Here is a 21,543-nt window from a genome sequence, read left to right as displayed (position 1 = left end):
CGGGGCGTGTACAAAGCTGCCTCCCTCCCCTGGCCCTGGCAGCGCCTGGGGCTCCCCGGCGGGCCACGCTCAGGGGCCGCGAAAGGGCCGGCGGTGCCGGGAGGGCGGAGAAGCCGGGGCGGCCGGAGGTGACGGGTCCGTCCCCCCCTCCCCGCCCCTGCCAGCGCCCTCGGTCCCCGCTGCCCCCCTGCAGCCGCAGCGGCGGGGGATGTGGCACGTCGCGGTGCTGCCGGGGTGTAGCTCATTCCTGATGCCGCTGTTTGTCGCTGAGTTTTGAAGAGATTTATTGGCTGGCTCTCGCTAAGCCACGCTTGAGTAATCCGAGCTGCTGCGCGCCGTGGTGGAGCCCGGAGGGGGGGGAACGTCACTCCCTCTGGCAGCGGAGCAACATTAGTCTTCCAGCCCTCTAACCATCACTACAGCGTCGGAAACTGCCGGGTCACAGCCATTCGCTTTGGAAAATTGGCGATGTTTGGTGCTAGAGATCGATTACCCTTGTAATCTTCCCCCCCCCTCCTCCTCCTGCTTACCCCACCCCTACCCGCCCCAGACAATAGCGTCCGAGCTCCTGCAGGAAAAAAATAGAAAAGAAAGCAAGGAAAGAAAGAAAGCAAGGAAAGAAAGAAAGAAAGAAAAAGAAAGAAACTGGGGGATGGATCTGACTCCAATAGGAAAAGCGTGTATCTAGAAGTGGTGCTAATGGGAAGAGATTTCCGAGCTCCAGAGGACGATGATTTGTCACAAAGGGTAGCTGGCTCGGTGCTTTGGGCTGGAGCCGTGTAGGAGATCCTTGGAGAAGTCATTGTGCACAGAAAACCGAAGACCTGTACAAACATGCCTGTTCGCAGAGGTCATGTGGCACCACAAAATACATTTTTGGGTACAATCATACGAAAATTTGAAGGGCAAAGTAAGTTCTCTCTTTCTATCTATTTTGCTACAGTAGTTTGATTCTGCTTGTGACTAAATGGACAGCAGCTCCCGACTATTTTAAGTTTATCTTGGAAAGAAAACCCCAGAGGTAAGGAGGAGATCCCTGGCAGAAGTAACATTGTTTTTGATCTAGAATACAGATTACCGACTTGATTTATTTGGCTTTTTTTTCCCTTGTTCCAAGGAACAGTTTTCATCTATGACTGTATCCATATTGTAGAGCTATAGAAGTTATATCTCTTACCTTCTTGTGAACTGGTGAGATGGCTTTAAAAGCACAGTATACAGTCTTGCTGCCCGTGCAAGGTCTGAAAAAATCAGCTAGGTTTACTATTGTTGCTGTTATTGTTATTGTTGTTATTGTCTTTTCAAAATAAAGCAGAACGGTCAGACTTTGATTTAGAAGAAACAGATAATATGCATAGGAGTTGTTAAAAGGAAAATACTCTCTTACCTTGTTGTCATGACTGCATTTTAATATAGCTGTCAAATATTTCTGCTTTGTTTATGCAAGCCTAAAATATATAACAAACCAGAGCAAATGCATCCTCAGGGAGAGTCTGTGAGATCTTTTCCAATGCAGCAGTTTACTACCTGTCGAGGAGGCTGAAGCTGAAGTGTTTTTCCTGGCTGGAACTCTGGTTTACTGTTAACAGTATGAAGGAACACTTGATGCTTAAAATGAATTTCATTTAGAAACAGTAGTTTTGATATATGTACATTTATTTAAATATTTAGCATATTTTTAGTGTCAGTCTGCTGCAAACCCGTACAGCTAACTCCAGTTTATATACTTCATTGTACTTAAACCCATGTTACCAATTTAATATTTATATTATTTGAGGAAAAAAAATGAAGACAGCGTTTGTAGTCCTAATTTATCTAAATGTTAAGTCGGTGTTCCTGCTCAAAGTTTTTATGCAGTAAAGTGTGTATATTTTGAAGAGAATAAAGCACTACCTACTGAGTGATAGTGAAAATTCAGCATGATTGAAAGACCATAGAAAACGCAAGAATGAAATCTATATTTTTCTCTCCAAATATTTCACTGTGTTCAAAGACAGAATACCTTTAAAATTTTCAAGACTTTTACTGCTAACTTGGTGCCGTATACAAAGTCTTTTATAAAGCAAGGCACCTACTAGTGTGATTAAGTAAGAAGAAATTCATGTTATTAACAGTATCAAAGCTGCAAATTTATAATTACAACAGGAATCATGTCTGTAAACAGACACAAATGAAATAAGAGTTGAAAACTTTTGAACCTTTCTATCAGGTGAGGGTTTGGGACAGGATGATGGACCGAGGCACAGAAATTCAGCAGGCTGTGCGAAATGTTTCCAACAGTTTTTCATGTACCTCCATATTTCTTTCTTTTTTCTTTTTTTTTTTTTTTACTAAGAAATATTTTCTTTTATAAATGTAATTTCTGAAACAATGATGGAAGAAAGTGATCATGTTCTTTTCTAGATAGTTTTGTTAAAATGCTGACTATAAACTTGCTGTCAATAACCTCAATGAAAGCCCCTACACAGAGTAGACTGAGCTGGTTGGATCTTGTCCCAGGAAGCCCTTCACTTGAGTAGAACCGACTTCCCAAAGCCCCACTTGTGTGCACAAGAAGCTACTAACTTTTCAAGGACTTTCCTGGAGTTATGGCTGACAGGATGGCACTCATCACCTGGGTTTCAGTGAAGCTAAAAAAGACAACGTTTTGAAGTCAAAAGGAATTTTGCAAAAGACTTGCATAATCTGGTTTTAAAAAGATTTGAAAAACTTTTTGAAATCATAATCTGGTTTTAAGACAGTTGTCTTGAAAGACAACTGTCTTCATCTTTAATGTATTCTAACTTTATTGAAGTTTCTTTAAAAGCTATGGATCAAATTATCTACATTAAATGACTGAAAATCTCTGCATTTCAGGCATCCCAGTGAAGAGTTGTTTAGCATCCATCCATGCAATCGACACTTTGTGAAATGTTGAAAGAGTACTAAAAAATGCATCACTTTCTTTTATTGCAGATAAAAAATTCATCATTGCTAATGCTAGAGTGCAGAATTGTGCTATCATCTACTGCAATGATGGGTTCTGTGAGATGACCGGGTTCTCCAGGCCAGATGTCATGCAGAAACCTTGCACCTGTGATTTTCTTCATGGGCCAGAGACCAAAAGACATCATATTGCCCAAATTGCTCAAGCGCTGCTGGGGTCAGAGGAGAGGAAAGTAGAAGTCACCTATTATCACAAAGATGGTAAAGTCTGTTTCTATTTTCAAGACTTTTTATGTGTTTTGTTATCAGTCGATTGGTAAAGGAAACGTGTATGATCTGCTGGCCAGACCCTTGGCTGGAGTAGTGCAATTTCTCTGAAGTCCAGTGAAGTACACATACGTATACCAGTAAGGGAATCTGCCGTGAAGTAGTGGGTGTATAGAGTATATCACTGTATGCTGGCTCCAACAGCTGAATGAAGTTAGCATTGTGTTAGCAACTGTTGAGCAAAAGTTCTCCCCTCAGTTGCTTTAAAGCAGATCTAAATCTCCTAAAGTAAACAGCCCTACAACAAAGAACAGATAACAAACATAGAGGGGACATCCTGTGAGTGTTAATTTTTAGGAACTGTTTCATCTCACAGGACACAGGAATGATGTGTCAGTTTCAGGGGGCTTAACTCTGCCTGCCTCAGGCAATTGGAACCCTATCTCTATTTAAATGCAATATTTTACTGGAAAGAGTACCAGGTTAAAATTAGCAAAAATTGGTCTATCGTGAAGAAAGCATTAGCTTACAAAGAAAGGGACAAGCCTTTTTCAGAGATGAGATATTATGGAGTACCTACAACTGAACCACAGTTGTCCTGGAATTGTGTTGTCAGAGTAAAAATTTTGGGGTGGCTAAACTATGAAGAGTTTCCCTCTTACTCAGTGAAGACTCAATATAAGTCTGTGAAGACTATTGCTGATATAAGGAAGAATGGCTAAAACTGCAGTGCTGATGTTTTTTGTTGGTTTTTTTTCCTGTTAAGAGCATAAAATGAATAAATGACTGTATTTGCAGATTAAAAATGCATACGCATGAAAACTAATTATGATACATAATAGCTATATGTAGGGTTTGGGTTTGGTGTTTTTTTTCTAATTACCTAGGGTTATTTACAGAAACATCCGTCTTTCAAACAAATTGAAGTAATGGATAAGTGCGTTGTACCTTATTCTGTCTCTTTCTGTGTGCGCTCTTGGGAGAAGGAAAGGAAATTCATATTCAAATGCTGAGCTTAAATTAGTTCTGGAGAAGTGCCAGCGTGTTGTTTGCATCAATTCTAGAATCACATGCAATGGATGGTCTCACATTTTAAAGTCACAGAGTTAAACCCTGTTCTCAATAATCCTGTTGTTATCTCGGCGAGACTTAAGTAATATTATTTTTAGCTTAGGCTGGTATAATTCAGATAGGACTCAGGCCAACCATTCTACCCACGCTACCAATAATTAAGCATATTCTTCTTAGCACATTCTCAGTGGAGTCCTTTATTCTTAGATCTGGTTTGGTGGTCTGGAGCAGATTTTGGTCAAGATTTGTTGTTGTAGCTGTGCCTTGAACATAGATTTCTCAGGAGACCTGACACCGTGTGTCTTTCACCATCTAGCCTGTGTTTGTTTTAACTTGGCGTGTGTTAAAAATAATATTGCAAAAGGAGAATGTCATTGCTAACTTTCACAGCTACCAGCCTAGAGCACTGTTTTGAGATCTGGTCGTTTAAAAGTGTTTCAGTCTCCTAATACATTAGGAGGGAGGGAAAGGCGTGTAACTAAAGTACTGCTTATCTGTCAATTATGTAAATATAGATTTTTCTAAAATGCTGAATTCTGGCATCATGCAACACACCATAGTCTGTTTGAGGCAAACCAAAGTAAAATTGTCCATAAAAATTGCCACATCTTTTGTAAATCGTTTTGAATTTTGAAGCATATTGTAAATGGGAGTTATGGATTATTCAGTGTAAGCAGTCTTATGCATAAGGGTTCTCAGTAACAACTTCTGTGAATAGTTTCTTTAAATTACTAGACCATAATTTGAAGATTTAGGAATTTCAAAAGCTACAGGCAACAGTTCTAGACGAATTTGAGTTTAATTCCTCAAAATTTTACTGGTCAAAATGTTAACAGGACTTACCATGTGCACTATATGCACTGCTAAATTTAATCAAATACAGGTGAATTCTTTTGAATTGTAAATATAATTTAAAATACCAAGTCACCGATTACAGGCAAAAATCAACAAAACACAAGATAGGTCTGACACTGAAATGCGCAAATGTCTGACAGCTTGATCATTTGTCTATAAGATGTTTTTGTTTCATTGCACATAACATTCAGTTTCTTTACAAAACGTGACTGAAAGATCTGAAGTTTATCTGGTATCATAACATTGAAACTACCTATATAATGGATATAATAAATGTCAGTAAACATATTTTATATTTATTCTAAATTACTGAAAATATATATTCACTTTTCCATCTTCACTTCTTCACATATTTAACTTTTTTAAATTTATAAATTTGTTTTTGCAACATAGAGGGTATATCCATACACTATATATAACATACTCTGTATATTATAACAATATACAGAATGGTGATGCCTAACAAGCACTTCCTCCAGGTTCTGAAGTAAAATGAATTCAAAGAATTTTCTGAAAATCTGAGAGTTTAATGCCTGGTTACGTGCTTATTCCGTACTATGTGCTGTCAGTGCATATGAGAATATTTTAAGAGGGCAATACCAGCACAGTTAGAAATGTAATTTTCTCCATGAAGTAACTAACTGAAGTTACTCCAATGAACTACCCACTGCTTGAAAGTTTGATTTGAACTTATATTTCATAGCCACTCATTGTGTAATATTTAACATAATACTAAGCATACAGAGGAGGAAGACAGCTCATGAAGGTATGAATCACTTGAGGTTCCACCAACAGGAGTTTCTGAAGACCATATTACATAGTCCTGAATAAATGCCCAGTGAATTGCAAATAAAACCTTATTCCACATCACACTATCATTTACTCTACATAAGCCACTGATTATATTAAAAATTATTTTAATATTTCAAAGTAAAGCAAATGTCAGTGGGATCAAATATCCCCTCACTTATAAAGCTAATCTGTCATCAGAAGTCCAGCAATGCAGATATCAGAACGGGAATTGCTCTATAACTAATGCTTTTTCTTTTTAATCCCAAATACCACCTCACATAGTTTTAAAATGTCACAGCTTTAAAGTTCAACTTAAAAGGAAGTTCTTGCGCTAGAAAAATGGTATTGCATACGTATTGGGAATCAGGATTCTGATGTTCTCTATTGGTCTATAGAACTTTTCTAGTTGAAAGAAAGTGCAAGGATTTGAGTTTTAGACATCTTGCTGATGTAAGACTGAATGCTGCTGTTTGTTCATTGCTTTAATCTTTAGGCCAGATCACACCCTTGAAGAAAAAGGGACAGAAAGATGGGAGAAAAATTGTAGCAGGTAGCAGAAAATGGCAGTTGCTTGAATCTATACTGCCTTAAATGTGGAGACAGAAGATACAGTGGACAAAGGATAACACAAATTCAATGTATCGTGGTTTTATAAAGCTGTTACCTAGACTGGGCACATGTCCCTTTCCACTGTGCAGTGTGGGGAGGGTGCAGAGGAGAGGCGCAGAACACTTGCGATAGCTTTGTGTAGTTGTTTAAAATGGCATGGCGGTGGGAAGTCAGCATTACTTAAGCACCCAGCAGGTCCTGTCCCAACCACACCCATGCCCTGTCTTCACAGAAGTTTTTAACGTGCAGCTAAAAGCCTTACTAGCTCCTCTTGCAGTATTGTTAATATAGACTACATTTGATTTTAATTTCTTCTCACTCCTTTTTCCATTTAGAAGTCCAGTCCATTTAGAAATCCAGGAAAAGTTCTAGTCCCCTGTCCTGTTAAAGTAGTGCCACAGTAGGTGACTATATAGTTATCAAAAGAATCAATTACTACTGAGAAAAATGGATAATGGAAACAGATGGATGCCAAAACTAAGGACCCAAATTTCTAAGTTCTTATCACACAGGAAGCTCCACAAACGCTACTGAATGGACTCATGGGATTAAAGACTTGGTAAATTTGCTTTTTTAAATGTAAATATCCCTTTTTAAAAAGAACAATAGATAAATACAGAGGAATCACAAGAACTATTATTTTGAAACAGATTTTTTTAAAGTCTTTCCCATTAGGCATTAACATCTGCTTAATTCAAAAATTATGCTCTGATTTCAAAGTAGCAGTATAATATATTCCTCACTATCTCACAACTTCATTTTCACAAATCATATAGCTATATGATCTATATTACAGTTGAAGGTAAAATATTGTTTATACAGAATATCAATTCTTATTTTAATAAAGTTATTTGTGGTGAAAATGTTTGACAGCTCTTCCTTTGAGGACTCCATTTTGCAGTTTAAATCATTATTGCATAAATCATTCTTGACAGCTGTAAAATATTGCTTGAGGTGGTAAAGCTGTAAAGCTTTTGACATAAAAAGTGTAATTATTTTGGGATTGAGAATGGATATATGATAATCAGGAAGTATTGTATCACACAGAATACTTTTTTACTTCTTACTCTACGGTTTGTGGACAACAGTGGGCTCTATCTAAGCTTGCAGAGTATACCTCTTAAAGGGAGCTTACCCTATACACATTAGCTATTCTAGGGATCAGAAGCACTGCAGAAGAGTATAGGTTTGAGCAAAGGTAAGATTAAGCAATTATTTTCAGAGTCCTTACAAACCTCACAAATTACTTGCCACTTACCCAGTTTGAAAAACGTAATTTGCTACATTTGACTGCAAATTAAACGTATTTGTATTTTCAAAACACATTAACATTCCAAAGTAATATTTTTAAGGCCTTTTAAGCTCCTTTTCGAGGACAAGAGTGCAAAAAAAAGTGTAAACATACTGATAAAGTGGAAATGGCATTAAGTTTTCTAATGTAGAAAGATCAGGGCTTCATTTAGAAAGTCATCATCTAGACTTCAGCCAGCATCGGTGCTTTACCATGTTTGTGTTTTATAAATGCTGTGAATCTACCAATCAATTAAAAATACAACTGAAAAGAAAGAGCCTTGCATGTATGTCAAATCCCTTTAGATTAGTTCTAACACGAGGGTCAGCAAGTGCAGTTCAGACTGTAGATTTGGTGCCTTAACCAGAGCTGATGAGGAAGGTCAATGAATCCAGTCCCTGTCTAATACCCTGTTCTTGTAGGTGTTTGTGGTTTAAGAAATATTGCCTGACTACATTCTGATAAAGCATTGCCCCCCAACAAAACGCTGTCCACAAAAACTGTCTTAATGCAAGTTTTTTCCAAACATCCTTAAAAAAACCCACCCGGATCAAATCTAGAATGTTACTGAAGGTGTTGAACTATTGGAAATGAATGACCTTTTCTTATGTCTGTAGTGTAATGTTTCCACCTTAGTACTTGTTCTAAGTGACAAGACTGCCTTTTGTCCCATTCGGTATTGCTATTTTTGCAACTGGGAGTACCATTAGCAGCAAGCTGATACCTCAGCGATCAGAATTATCTCATTTACCCATCCCCATTCAGTTATGGCTCCTGTGCCTGTCCAGAACTGTGGGTCATTTCTTGCTCACATTTCACATGGGATACCTAATGATTATGATAAAACATCTCTTAGGTATATTTATGGGCCATTTTCAACCATATTTTTCCATATTTCCATAATTTACCATATTTCCAATATATTCTTTTTTCCTCTCAGGTTAAGATGAATTTATTTTCAAGAAGAATGGGGATTTTACACAAGATCATTTTTCCCATTCATGTATTCCAGCTAATGAGAGACAGTATCTGAATAAAATGGAAAAAAAATTAAATTGCCTCTTTTTTGGTGTTTAGGGTCAGAAAGGTATGATTACATATATCCAATTTTAAGAAATAATGAAGAACTGCTATTATTATTGCTACTGCAACTTTAACAGAAAAAAAAAACCTTACTCAGTTTGGAAAAATCCCTTCTGACAGTTGTAAGTTCCTCCATGGCAGAAATAAAAAACCTGCAGGGTAGTGGATCGGGAGGAGTCGTTCATTTCAGTTCAGTGTCCAGAGGGAACTCTTCTGCCAGTGGATGTCCATAATACAGTTTTACAGCAGGATTCAGAAAGTTACAGGGTTAACTTATGCTAATCAAGGGATCCAAATTTCCCTTGCTTGAGCTACAAAGAATCAGTGATAGCTGACTTTCAAAAAAAGATTCTGGAGAATCTTTCTCTGAAAAGAATTCACATTCTGGAGTCAAATGGCACTAGAAGGTTATGATATGATACACATTCTCAAAATTAAAGTTTTTCTAAGCTGTTTAGAATTATAATATCTTATGGAGAAGAGTTTCATCTTTTAATTAGTCATTGCCTGACAAAGTTTTTTATCTGCTTTGGATATGCTCCTTTCAGTTTTAGTGAAAGCTATTTTGGGCTTGAGTTATGAGATAAAAAGAGGATAAGCTGTTAGTCTATTTTTTGTTGCGGTTTCATATGATTTTTTGTGTCCTCTTTCCATCTTCAGTGTGCATCCTTTTTAATGTTACATTCTGATAAGAAAGTTACTCCATACTCCTAATTTGCGTTATCAGTTGCTTCGTTCTCTTTCTCCACTGAATTGGCCGATACATCAGAAAGAGATGCAGAGAGCAAATCGGACATTGTGCCTTGCAATAGACATGGGGGAAGAGCAGCTGCTCTTCTAATAGCAGCCTTATGCATATTTGTATTATACACACTTCAGAACATCGCACTTCGAATAGTACCAATGTTGACATTGGTACTATTTTCTCCGGTTTCAAGCAACGGAAAGAGAATAGTGATGCATTAGATTTTGTCTTAGTGGTTTCAAGTCCAGTTTTAAAGTGTTCCCTGTGTATTTGACTTAGTGTATGACTCAATCTTTATGTGCTAGACAGTCCATATTCTTCCCAGCTTCTGAGCTAAGTATGGAAAAAGCTTAATCAAGCAGTATAAGATTCAAAATAGCAAGACCAAGCTGACTATGGAAATTGCTAACTCACTCTGGAAACCGCATATCTCAAAAGCAATCAGAACTGTAGCTGTGAACCTAGATCTAGGCAGAGCAGATGCATGACAATGACAGTGGGGTAACATGGCTCTGTACTTACAGCTGGTTTCACACAGTCTACATCTCTGAAAGTACACATCTCTGAGGTCAAAAGTATTGGTGTTATAATTTTGTATATCTTGAACTTTTCAGTCTAGTATGCTGGTTTTGTTTTAAATGAAATATCATACATTTTTTAATTACTTCTTAGAAATTAATTTAAAATTTTATTTGGAAAGCAGAATTGCAGCCATAAGTAGTAACAAAATGCTTTTTGACCTCCAGCATTTCTATAGATACCCCATTTTAAGCTCCCTCACCAACTTCCTGGTACAATATAGCCTTTTTGTTTCTATTTTTCTTAATTCTTTACTTCTGTAATCACAGTGAAATCTCATCAGTTAAGATGAGATTTCAAAGGATACCAAAATTCAATCTGAAAAAAAAGAGTCAAAGTAAACAATATAAAGGGAAGGTCCTGTTGTATTTTTCTGTTTAATTAACCAGATTTCAGTTTTAGATCTCATTATACCTCTTTTTGATAATGCCCTCGATTATAGCACTGAATTGTTATCCGCAAAAAGAACGTATTGCAGCTTCATTGTTAACAAAGAACCATCATATCAAAACCTAAAGATGGTGTTTAAATGTCAACACTATTAACTATTTCTTTGCTGATGGTTGAGTGGAAATGCCCAGAAGAAAACTTAGGCCAGAAATCACAGCTGCCTTCAGAACTTCCCTGCCTGCTGAAATTTCTTGCTTTCCTGTCCTTGTTTCTCCATAGTATCATAGTCAATAAAAAACCTTTCTTTTACATTTTGCCATGATCTCATTTAAATAATTGATTTGTCACATGAGACTGCAGTGGAAACCAGAAGGTCTTGCCTAAATTGTGAGTTCAGTTCAGAGAAACACAACAAGACTTTACTTCAAATACCGGGAAATTAGGATTTATCATAATACTGATAGTGTGAAGTTTGATAGCGTGAAGTTATGAAATGTTGGCCACTTTTGAGCAAATGTATGGGACTATATAGTAACTGATTGTTTCTGCTCCCAGAAACACTGCTAAAGGCCTGAGAACAAGATAACTACCTACAGCTACAGCGTTTCGCTTAGTGCACCCACAGCTTTCACAAAATTAAACCGCAAAGTTTAATTTTTGCAACACTAAAAATCCTGGTCTTTAGGTATTAGAGCTCTGCTGGTAGAGACATATTATGCCATTGCTAACTAGTATTAGATGAATCTGAGCTGCTATGTACAAAGACAACAAGTTATGAAACAAGCATGCAAAACACAGACAAAACCTTCCTCCATTTTAATCCAGAGGGTAGAGAGGTAGAGATGACTTCAGAACAAGGGTAGATATATATTAGGGGTTTTGCCTTTGACTTGTACCTAGGCTGCTTGAAAAGCAGTTAATCATCATGTAAATGTGCTTCATCACTAACACACATGTTCTAAAGCACTTATTCCCAGATGTTTTCAGACTTTGGAGTCTGTGCCCTTTTGAGATTGTTCATTTCTTAGAGCATTCTCTGCTGATTTTCATTCAAATCAATGCAAGTGTATCTCTGAAAATAGCTTGCAAATTTCCTCCTTTCAAAACTCATTTATGCCAATCTGCTTTACTCCTTCCTCTCTGGAAAAAAATGCCAGATAATCTCATTAGTATTTTGCATGTTTATGGCTGTTGTACAAGAAAGCATTTCTTTTTATACTTTCAAAAAAAACATGATACACAGTAGTCCATAAATCCTATTGTCATGGTATAAGGTAAAATACTGTGGCAGTTCTGTCTAGTTGCTTGAAAAATGGCTTTTAATTCACAAATGAGAAAGGAAAGAAAAGGAAGGAAAGAAGGAAGGAAAGAGAGAAGGAAAGAGAGAAAGAGAGAAAGAGAGAAAGAGAGAAAGAGAGAAAGAGAGAAAGAAAGAGAGAAAGAGAGAAAGAAAGAGAGAAAGAGAGAGAGAAAGAGAGAAAGAAAGAGAGAAAGAAAGAGAGAAAGAGAGAAAGAGAGAGAGAGAGAAAGAGAGAAAGAGAGAAAGAGAGAAAGAGAGAAAGAGAGAAAGAGAGAAAGAGAGAAAGAGAGAAAGAGAGAAAGAGAGAAAGAGAGAAAGAGAGAAAGAGAGAAAGAGAGAAAGAGAGAAAGAGAGAAAGAGAGAAAGAGAGAAAGAGAGAAAGAGAGAAAGAGAGAAAGAGAGAAAGAGAGAAAGAGAGAAAGAGAGAAAGAGAGAAAGAGAGAAAGAGAGAAAGAGAGAAAGAGAGAAAGAGAGAAAGAGAGAAAGAGAGAAAGAGAGAAAGAGAGAAAGAGAGAAAGAGAGAAAGAGAGAAAGAGAGAAAGAGAGAAAGAGAGAAAGAGAGAAAGAAAGAAAGAAAGAAAGAAAGAAAGAAAGAAAGAAAGAAAGAAAGAAAGAAAGAAATCGCAGTCGTAAGTGCCCAGCATTATTTTTGCAGGATAAAATATACCAGGAATCAATTTATACCAAAGTCCATCCAACAGAAAACACAACACTTCCCAAAAGGACTACTTCTGGAGTCATGGACAACGTACCATATTATGTGAGAGAATAACACCCTTCAAGTACAAAACCAGGTATCTATAAATCAATATCTGAGCCTTCTCTGTGAGTTAATGGAGCGGCTCATGAACTGGTGCGAAAGACAGCCTATGTATAATGTCAGTCCTGAGCCAGCCCATGCTGTTCCACAGTTCAGAGCATCCTTAGTGCTTCTGCACGTTACACTGATTGTTTATGGCAACAAGAATATGAGGTGGTACAGAAGTGGCTTTAGTGTTTTATGCACAGCATTTCAAAGAAAAGTTTTGTAGAGGGATAAAGCAGAGTTTGAGTACTGTTTGTGGGTGGCCACAAAGCTATATTAAGATGTTGTTTATCCTAAAACTTGCAAATCAATTCTCTCATGTCAGGAGTAGAACTGGGATCTAAGGAGCTGCTCCCAAATCCTTAAAAAGTTAATTAAAAACTACTAACTGTTACTGCAGCTACAAGTCGAGTTAGGGTCTGATATGTGTGATGTTTGTAGATCAGGCACTAGGTGCAGGTGGCATCCCCCTTCTCTGCTTACTGTTTATTTAAAGAGAGGAAAAGAGGAAGAAATACATGGTCTGCAGACAGCTCTTCTTCCTAGTTGACAGGTATGCAATTCTATTTTATAAAAACAGCTACACAAACCAAAAATATTACAGCTGAGGGAGCTTTTCAATAGACCATGCAGGTCTATTTACATTCATTTCTGCTTGTCTTTTGGCCTCATTTATAAAAAAAAACAGATCCTGCAGAAGCAGAATTGCCAGTAGCGTCACTGTCTCTGCAGAACTCAACATATGCAAAACATAATTATTAGCTGGATAAATATGTTCTGTGTGGCTGCTTGTATTTCAAACATGATTTTTCTCATATTTGAATATGCAAAAGCATTTGTCCCTATTTCAGAAGAACTGCATGAATTCTTTCCCTTTTAAGCAATATTTTGGTCTTAATCCCTTTTCTTTCACCTTGGGATCCTTTTCCTCTAAATAAAAGAGTTGTAAATGAAGCGCTTTATTTCCATTTTCTGAGGAATATAAGAAAATATATCAACTAGTTTTTGAAATGATGGAGAAACAATTCTACATGTTTAACCTTGATTGTTACCTGGAAAGTAGTTTATCCAAACTTTTTTTTGCCTCTTAGGGGCCACAGGCACTAAAATATCAGTCATATATTAACTCAAGTATCATAGTTACAAGGATCACACTGAGGTTCAGTTACTCCAAGGAAAATGACTGACATGAACTTCTATATATCAAAGCAAATTTATGACTAGATTTTCAATTATATGCATTGTGTCTCATATACATAATATGAAAGGGCATTACTCCCTCTCCAGAGGTTTAACAGATACTTTGAAGAGCTGTTAAAATTACCTCATACCACAGAATAGAATTATAGACTACAAACTGATATTCTATAGTTCACAACAGTTTTAGTAACAAAACATTATTCCTATTAAATACATTCAATCACAAGAAGTCTGAACCGAACAGCAAATTAAAGTGACTCCTAATAAACTGATTGACTAATGCAGTGAGTCTCTTACCTTGAAAGACAGATTATTCTTGAAAGGCTCCCAGTTCCAAACCATCACTCTCTACTGTCCTCCTCTCTTTGAGTACACCAAGGTTGCAGTGTAACATTTCCCAGTATAGACAGGGGTACCATGTATGTATAAATAAATGCCACAAAAAAACCCAACCCCAATGTGATCAAGACCAAGAAATGGATAACAGAGTAAGAACATGAAATGATACTCAAGTTCTGTAAAACAATCTTTACTAGAAATTGCACTGAATTACATTATTCTTAAATGAGTATCTCAGAACACAGGCCAGGTCCAAGAAAAAAGACCCCCGAGGATGATGCAGTTGTGTACGTGCCTCTGTCCTATCTGTAATAAAGGATAATTTCTAGAGAAATGACATCTTCTGTTAGAGAGGATATACACTGTAATGATCCTCAAGTGCTAGAATGGGTTTAGAGACAACTGGGATTATTCTGAACGGCAGAAGGAGCCAAACAGTTTCCTTCTCTTGCCACAGGGTTAAAGAAGGCAAAGATGGAATCAAGTCCTGTTCATCTTTTTCCTACGTAAGCCCTGTACCAAGTACAGCCCTCAGGGTTTCCAAGTTTTTGATACAGAAAATGGGACTGCTAAAGAAATGAAAAAATAAAAAATATGGGAGGCATGGTTAAGAAAGTTCAGTGGCTGCTAAACTCGCACTTTTTCCAAAGAGAAAAAACTTATCATCTGCAAGTCTCACATTGGACTTTGTTGTGATAGTTGTAGCACTTATACAGGAGAACCATGAATCAGTCATACAGAGCCTATACATCATTCTTAAACCACATTGGTATTTTACAAGAAAGCAAAACTATATCTTATCTGACCATTATTTGTCTTTAATTGGCGCTGCATGTATCATATAATGAACAAGGCTTTATTTCTTCCCCAAAACAAAAAACACCCATTCTCCAAACATTCAAATAACTGAAATTTCATTAGACTCTAGCTCGATTCAGCTTTTTGGGTGTGTATAATGGAGTCTGTCCTCCATGATCCTGAATTTTGTGTGAGTTACATAAACTTGTGGATGGGAAAATGGACATTTCTGTAGGATATAGTACAACTGTTCAGATTCAACTAGCTCATCTCAAAACTTGATATATTAACTAGGGATATTCTCATAACATAGTTTAGGTTGTAACTTTTTCCTCTTTTGGATTTCACCCTTTGTTTGTATCTTGTTTTTTAGAAACGGGCACAATCTGTATAACAAGTAATGCTTTGTTTCACGTGGGAATCTTTAAATAGCAATCCCTCAGCTGTGTTTGCTTTCGGAAAGCATTCTGTTAGCGTGGCACATATTCTAACTAATATATAACATTTTACCATTCCAGCATAGCAAAGAAGTTGTTAGATTGGTCTTTTATAGCCATCATATTGTCATAGAATCAAGAAGAATTTAGCTCAGAAGGAGACTTAAGAGGTCATCCAGTCCAGCCTCAGGCTGAAAGCAGGCACAACACAGAATTCAGTAAACGTTGCTTAGGGCTTAGTCCAGTTGGGAGCCAGGATGGAGACCACACAGCTTCTTTGGGCAACCTGTTCCAGTGCTCAGTTACTCTCATATTGAAACTGGTTTCTTCTTATACCATGTTAAGACCCCCCTCATTTAATTTAAAACATTGTCTAGCATTCTCCTGCCATGCACCTCAACAAAGAACTTGCCTTCATCTCCTGGTAATTTCTTCACAGCTACTGACAGGCTTTTATTACATCCCTCAAAGTTGTCTCTTTTCTAGACTTCTGGCAAAGGCCAATTTCCTCAACCTTTCCTCGAAGGACACGTGCTTTAAGTCCACATCCGTCTTGGTGGCCTCTGCTGACCTCACTCTAGTTTATCAACATCTCTCTTGTACTAGGGGTCCAGATCTGGATGCAGTGTTCCAGGTGTGACCTATAGAGCACTGAGGATAGGAGAAGTATCACTTTCCTCAATCTACTGGCTATGCTCCTGATGATACAACCCAGTATGCTTTGTTCTGGACTCAAATTTCTCAAGAGATCCCTGACTCAGTCCTCTTCCACTACCTTGAACCTTGTCTTCCTTGAATCCTGTCTCAAGACTGAAATATCTCCCAGACTGAGGCAGTGAACATACGGAGTACCTCAGCTTTAACTGTATCCACCATCACTAAATCACCCTCCCCACTCAGCAGCAGGCTCGCATTATACTTGTTCATTCTTTTACTACTAACATAGCTAGCAACAGAAGCTCTTCTTGTTGTCCTTGTTATCCCTAGAGTGTCAAGTCTAGTTCAGCTTTTCCTTTCCTAAGACCATTCCAGCACACCTGGGCAGTTTTTCTGCATTACTCCTTCGTAGCCTGTGCTTGCTCCCACCCCCTTTATACGTCCTGGGTTTTTTCTGGGTTTTTTGTTTTGTTTTTTTTTTTGCACTGGATCTCAGTCATGAGTTCCCCTCTGTGCCACCTGATATTCTGATACATCTACTCATTTTTCTGAGTGTTTTGGATGGACTGCTATTGTGCTTGTAGGAGGGTGTCTGAGCTATACCCTCTGGAAAGTTTAAAGAACCAATGAGTTAGTTACAATATTTTTTTCTTACTTTTTTTCTTAATTCAGTAGCCTATATGTAGGTATCTTACATATTTTTTATTATACTAATTGGCATTGTATAGATTTCTCTTACTTGAATGTACAGTATTATGTCCAGTTTTATACATGAAATTTTATGTAACAAAGGTATACTTACATATGTATTAGGAAATCCTGTTTACATTGTACATGAAAGACGGTTGAAATCGCAACCTAGATATTGTTTGCCAGAAGATCTTTTCCAAATGTCATTACTGATGTGCTACATAGTATAAATTCCATGTTGCTACCCATTTTATTATAAGGAACTATATGCTCAGTGTTTTCCTGTATTGGAGGCCAGTCTGCCTGGCGTGATAGGCATCTGCTTGGATTTCTTTGGGAGAATTTTTATACAAATGTGTTTGAGTTAAGAAGAAAATAGAATTCTGATGCTTATTTTGCCATGGATTGCAGTCATCCAAACAGCTTAATGCTAAAGATAATTGTAATGGAGTTCTTGTAAGTTTTAGGAGCAGCTAATCAAGTCTCTTACACTGGGAGATAAATGCAACTGCAATTGGCAAATAAATGCAGCCGCCACTGGCGAACAACTAAGGCATCCTTGGCACACATTATTCAGCACTTCATTCCCATCATTAAAGATGTGCAGAAAACAGATCTTCTAAGAGAGAGAGATTTTTCACATCGTGTGGAATTCTTGCAGTGACTTTCAGTAGTGAGATGACCTCATTGAAACACCATCTCATCTCAGAAGAAAAAGTTTGTTGCTAACTTTTCCTTATATAGGTCATGGCAAAAGACAGCAGTTTCTTCTCCATTTCTCTTCAGCCACTTTTTATTTCATATTTTCTTCAAGAAATGATAGATACAGGGATTTTTCCTATGCTCTTTCTTCCAGGTTAGTGACTAGGGGAGATAGAAATCTGCTGTTTCCTTCAAGGGTTAATACTATCCTTTTCCTTTTGGTTGGCCAATGCCAACCACCCATCCCCTGCCCTGTCAGACAATCAGTATGGAAGTGTGCTAACTGCCTCCTGACAGGAGCTCAGCACATCTGCCCTCAGCACCCTCCCCTAACACCTGGAGCATAATATGTCAGCAGCAGAGCATTGGGAATCCTGCAGCTTTCGTGGCACTGCAGTGATGGCAGATCCATGGTTTTAAGCAGTGCTCCTTCAAATACCCATCATTAAGGCATGTGATTCCATCTGAAGATATTAGCAAAGATAACCAAGAGGTTATCTCACCAGCTGGGTGGCCTGACAGCCTGTTCAAATCTGTAACCCGTTCCACATTTTCTTTCAGTTCTTTATATATAGACAAGTACTAGTTAAACAAACACAATGTGACAAATAAAGCATGCTTAATTAATATTATTAATGATGAGTTCCACTGCTGTTTGAAGGTGTTGATAAGCTTCGTTAAATATACTTCCTCTCACTAAAATGGCACTGACAATACTTTTAGTTTTATTATAAAATTATTTTTTCTCCCTACTGCTTGCATATTTGACACTTACTAATCTATGTGTTTCATGCTGGGTTTTATTTTAATCATTCTAATGTGATGTTTAAAAGTTCATTGATAAAACATGCTTTACTCACTGTCTAAAAGAAACTGTCTTTTACTCTCTTCCCATGTGACAGTTAAAAGTATCTTGGGGGTGTACAACAGCAGTTCCTGGCATTACATTACCAATGCTGGTTGCCTCTACAATCAATTAATTTGATGATGCAGAAGAGAACATATCTAGCATATGCACTACAATATAGTATTATGCAAGGATTTCTGATTTGGTAATTTTTTTTATTTAAGTGTTTTCCTAATTTCAACTCAGGTGCAAAGCCATTCATACTTCTACAGTAGTCAATGAGAGATTCACACATAAATGCAATCATTTCTGCATGTAACAGAGATAGTCTCGTCTCCAGGGTAGCAACTTGTATGTGCTTCATTTCTGCATAGGGTTAATTTAGTGTGCATAGCACTATGACGTATGTCTTATTTTTAATTTAAAATAACGAGACTATACAAGTCATTTCTCACTCTCGGATTGCACCAAATTGTCATTGTCAGATTGCCCATTAATACCTGATTACAAATGCTGACTTGTTTTTGTCAAGGCGAACAGCTAAAGATACTTGGCCCTACAAGGCTCGTGTAAAGTCAGAATGTGACCGAGAGCCAAAAGGATGGCTTTTTTAAGCTTTGTTTCTGATACTGTGCTTTGCAGAGGAATACAGTTAACTTTACAAACAGGTATTATAAACAACTTACCCTTATGACTAACATAACTTCAGAAATGATGTTTACTTCCCAGCTATTTATGGTCTTTATCTAAAACAAAAGAAATGTAAACCAAACCTTCCCAAAAATCCCAAACCAAATAAGTTTCATTTCTAAGAAGGTGTTTGAATAACTGAAAGCTTGTGTGTTTTTATTTTGGTTTGAAATTCTTGAAAATATTTGATAGTTACATACTTGGTATTTGATAAAGGTTTTACAAGTATATGCTTTTTTTGAGACCTTGTTGATTAGATTGCCCTTCTAATGACCAGTGAGTCATTCTTTTTTAGACACACAATGTATTATAATGTACACTTTACAAGCAATAACGAGAGCAAAATAACTTAGAGATATTTTAAAATTTAAAAGCAATTTCATACTAACTACAGCTCTAATCTGTAGGGTTATGGCATTTTTATTATTCTTTGAAATTACCATTTTCTCCCTGGAACCCAAGATAATCAAATGGAATATAATAGGAAATTTTAGAGATCGGGTTAGTAAGTTCAACCATGGAACTGCCCAGGTCTATTGGCTGGGAAAAAGAAGTGTATTATTTTAAAGGGGCAATGTGAAATATAGGCCTTTTTTGAGTACAGGATTGACAATTCCATTAAGCCAACCTAATCGGCCTTTCTGAAGTGCAGCAAAAAGGGTAAACAAAATGTCTAGCTAAAGGCTACTGTGCGTCACCCTAAATTGCTTTTTCCAAAGCCTGCAATGGTAAATTCAACTTTCCTTTCAATATTTTAGGCAGTATAGAGGCCTTCATGCATACCTGTGTTGGAGGTTGATAGTGTCTTACATTTTATAGGAATAAAATACCAGAGCTGTGATGCTGAACCGGATTAGGGATCAAAGTTAAAATGATATCTCTTAATATATCTGCAAAGGAGACTTTCCAAAAGGGATTAAAGAATTATAAAGAAATTTTGTTATTATCTGCCATGCACGTATCATCTATATACTGTAGAAGAAAAATATCACTAGAGAAAAATAAACAGCAAAAAAAGGGCTGTCATCTTCTGCTGTGCTATCAATGCTTTGAGCAAACTGACAGCGTTCTTATGCAATAGCAGTGTGCAAAGGAAAAATGTAATAGGACTGAATCAAGTGGAAATCTGTTTCAGTTGTGCAAAGTGTATCAGACTTCAATCAGTGATGGTCAAACAAATTTAGGATCTCAGGGCTACAGTCTTAGAGTCATTGACAAATTTGTGTATTTATGCAAGTGGAAGAAAAGCATGAAAAACCTGCCAAAGAAGTTCCTAGTTAGGTCCATGCATAAAGCTCATTTCACCTTTAATATTACTACAGCTTTCAGTGGGGAGGGGAAGGTTTCTCAAGCATCCGGACATTTACTTTTTTTTCTTCTGCTGAAATTCTCTTCCAACTCAACAGAAGCAAAGCAGCTGGTGTGGTCATATGCTGAACATGAATCAGCTGAGCCCACCTGACAAGTAGCTGGTTACTCAATTCTGTAGTTTGCTGGTTAGCAGGGATCATACTGTCTTTCTTTACAAAGGTGCCTACAATTTTAATCCTGTAATGCTTTTTCAAATCAGGAGATATGTTCACCTTTCCTTCAGGCCAGGCATTACAATGCATGTTCAGATTTTCAAGAAGAGTGTACTGAATTAGAAAACTCAGCTCTTTCTTCTGTGAGGGTTTTGATTTTGGTTGGTTATGGGATATGAAAATAATGGCCTGCATTCTGTGCCTAAATGAGAGATGATCTTTTCTGAAAATCTAGCCTAAGCTGCAAATTTAGGGAAGTGATAAATCTAATTTGCTGCATAGTTCACTGTTGGTTTTCTCTTTATTATATCATAAAGTATTTATCTTCTGCAATTTTAAAACTCAGTAGTAATATACTGCATCCAGTAATATCTGCAAATGATAATATACAAAGAAATGCAGTATTACTATTGTCTTTTTCATTGCTGCTACTTACACTTATTTGCACATCTTTTTCATGTTATCTCTAAAATAAATATCATAGGTACAGTAAAACACAGAAGGGACAAATGACAAATTCACTACTATTTTACAAATAATTTCTTCAGAGCAACTGGTAATATCCAGCAGTTTTGGTAACAATGTTGATTTTTAGCTTTAATACAGTTTATGGAAAATACAGTAAATAGCATCAGATATATTTACTGTGGTGGTTGTAATTACCCATAATTATATAATTATAATTAAATTGGATGCCTAACACTATTTATCGAACAAGAATATAGTCAATATTACCATATGAAATTGGCTTGGCTCTGTATTAAATTAAAGTGGAAAAGTCTAACAGAAAGCTTGATGGAGCACTTGAATTGGAGCCCTGTTCAGACTTAAAGACTGAGGATCCTCTGGAGAAGCTGTGTATTACAGACAATTCCAAAAGGAAAGAAAGCAAATATAAGTACTGTGAGAAATATATAAGCACAATAAGAAAGCCCATGCATAAATGAC

The 21,543-nt window shown here is 37.0% G+C and overlaps 1 protein-coding gene across 2 annotated transcripts in view; it reads left to right on the top strand.

Moving 5' to 3' along the window:
* The first annotated feature begins 216 nt into the window (after positions 1-216).
* Positions 217-21,543, top strand: part of KCNH7 (potassium channel, voltage gated eag related subfamily H, member 7) — a 241,058-nt gene continuing 219,731 nt past the window's right edge. For both annotated transcript variants that reach the window (XM_014954695.1, XM_014954696.1), the window contains exons 1-2: positions 217-910; positions 2,956-3,186. In XM_014954695.1, the coding sequence (XP_014810181.1) occupies positions 835-910; positions 2,956-3,186 (307 nt within the window). In that variant the 5' untranslated portion in view covers positions 217-834. The remainder of the gene's footprint in view (positions 911-2,955; positions 3,187-21,543) is intronic.

The sequence above is a fragment of the Calidris pugnax genome, unplaced genomic scaffold (genome assembly GCF_001431845.1).
Source record: "Calidris pugnax isolate Ruff unplaced genomic scaffold, ASM143184v1 scaffold103, whole genome shotgun sequence".
Lineage (NCBI taxonomy): Eukaryota > Metazoa > Chordata > Aves > Charadriiformes > Scolopacidae > Calidris > Calidris pugnax.
The sequence above is the reverse complement of the archived record's forward strand: the minus strand, read 5'-3'. Positions and strand labels throughout refer to the sequence as shown.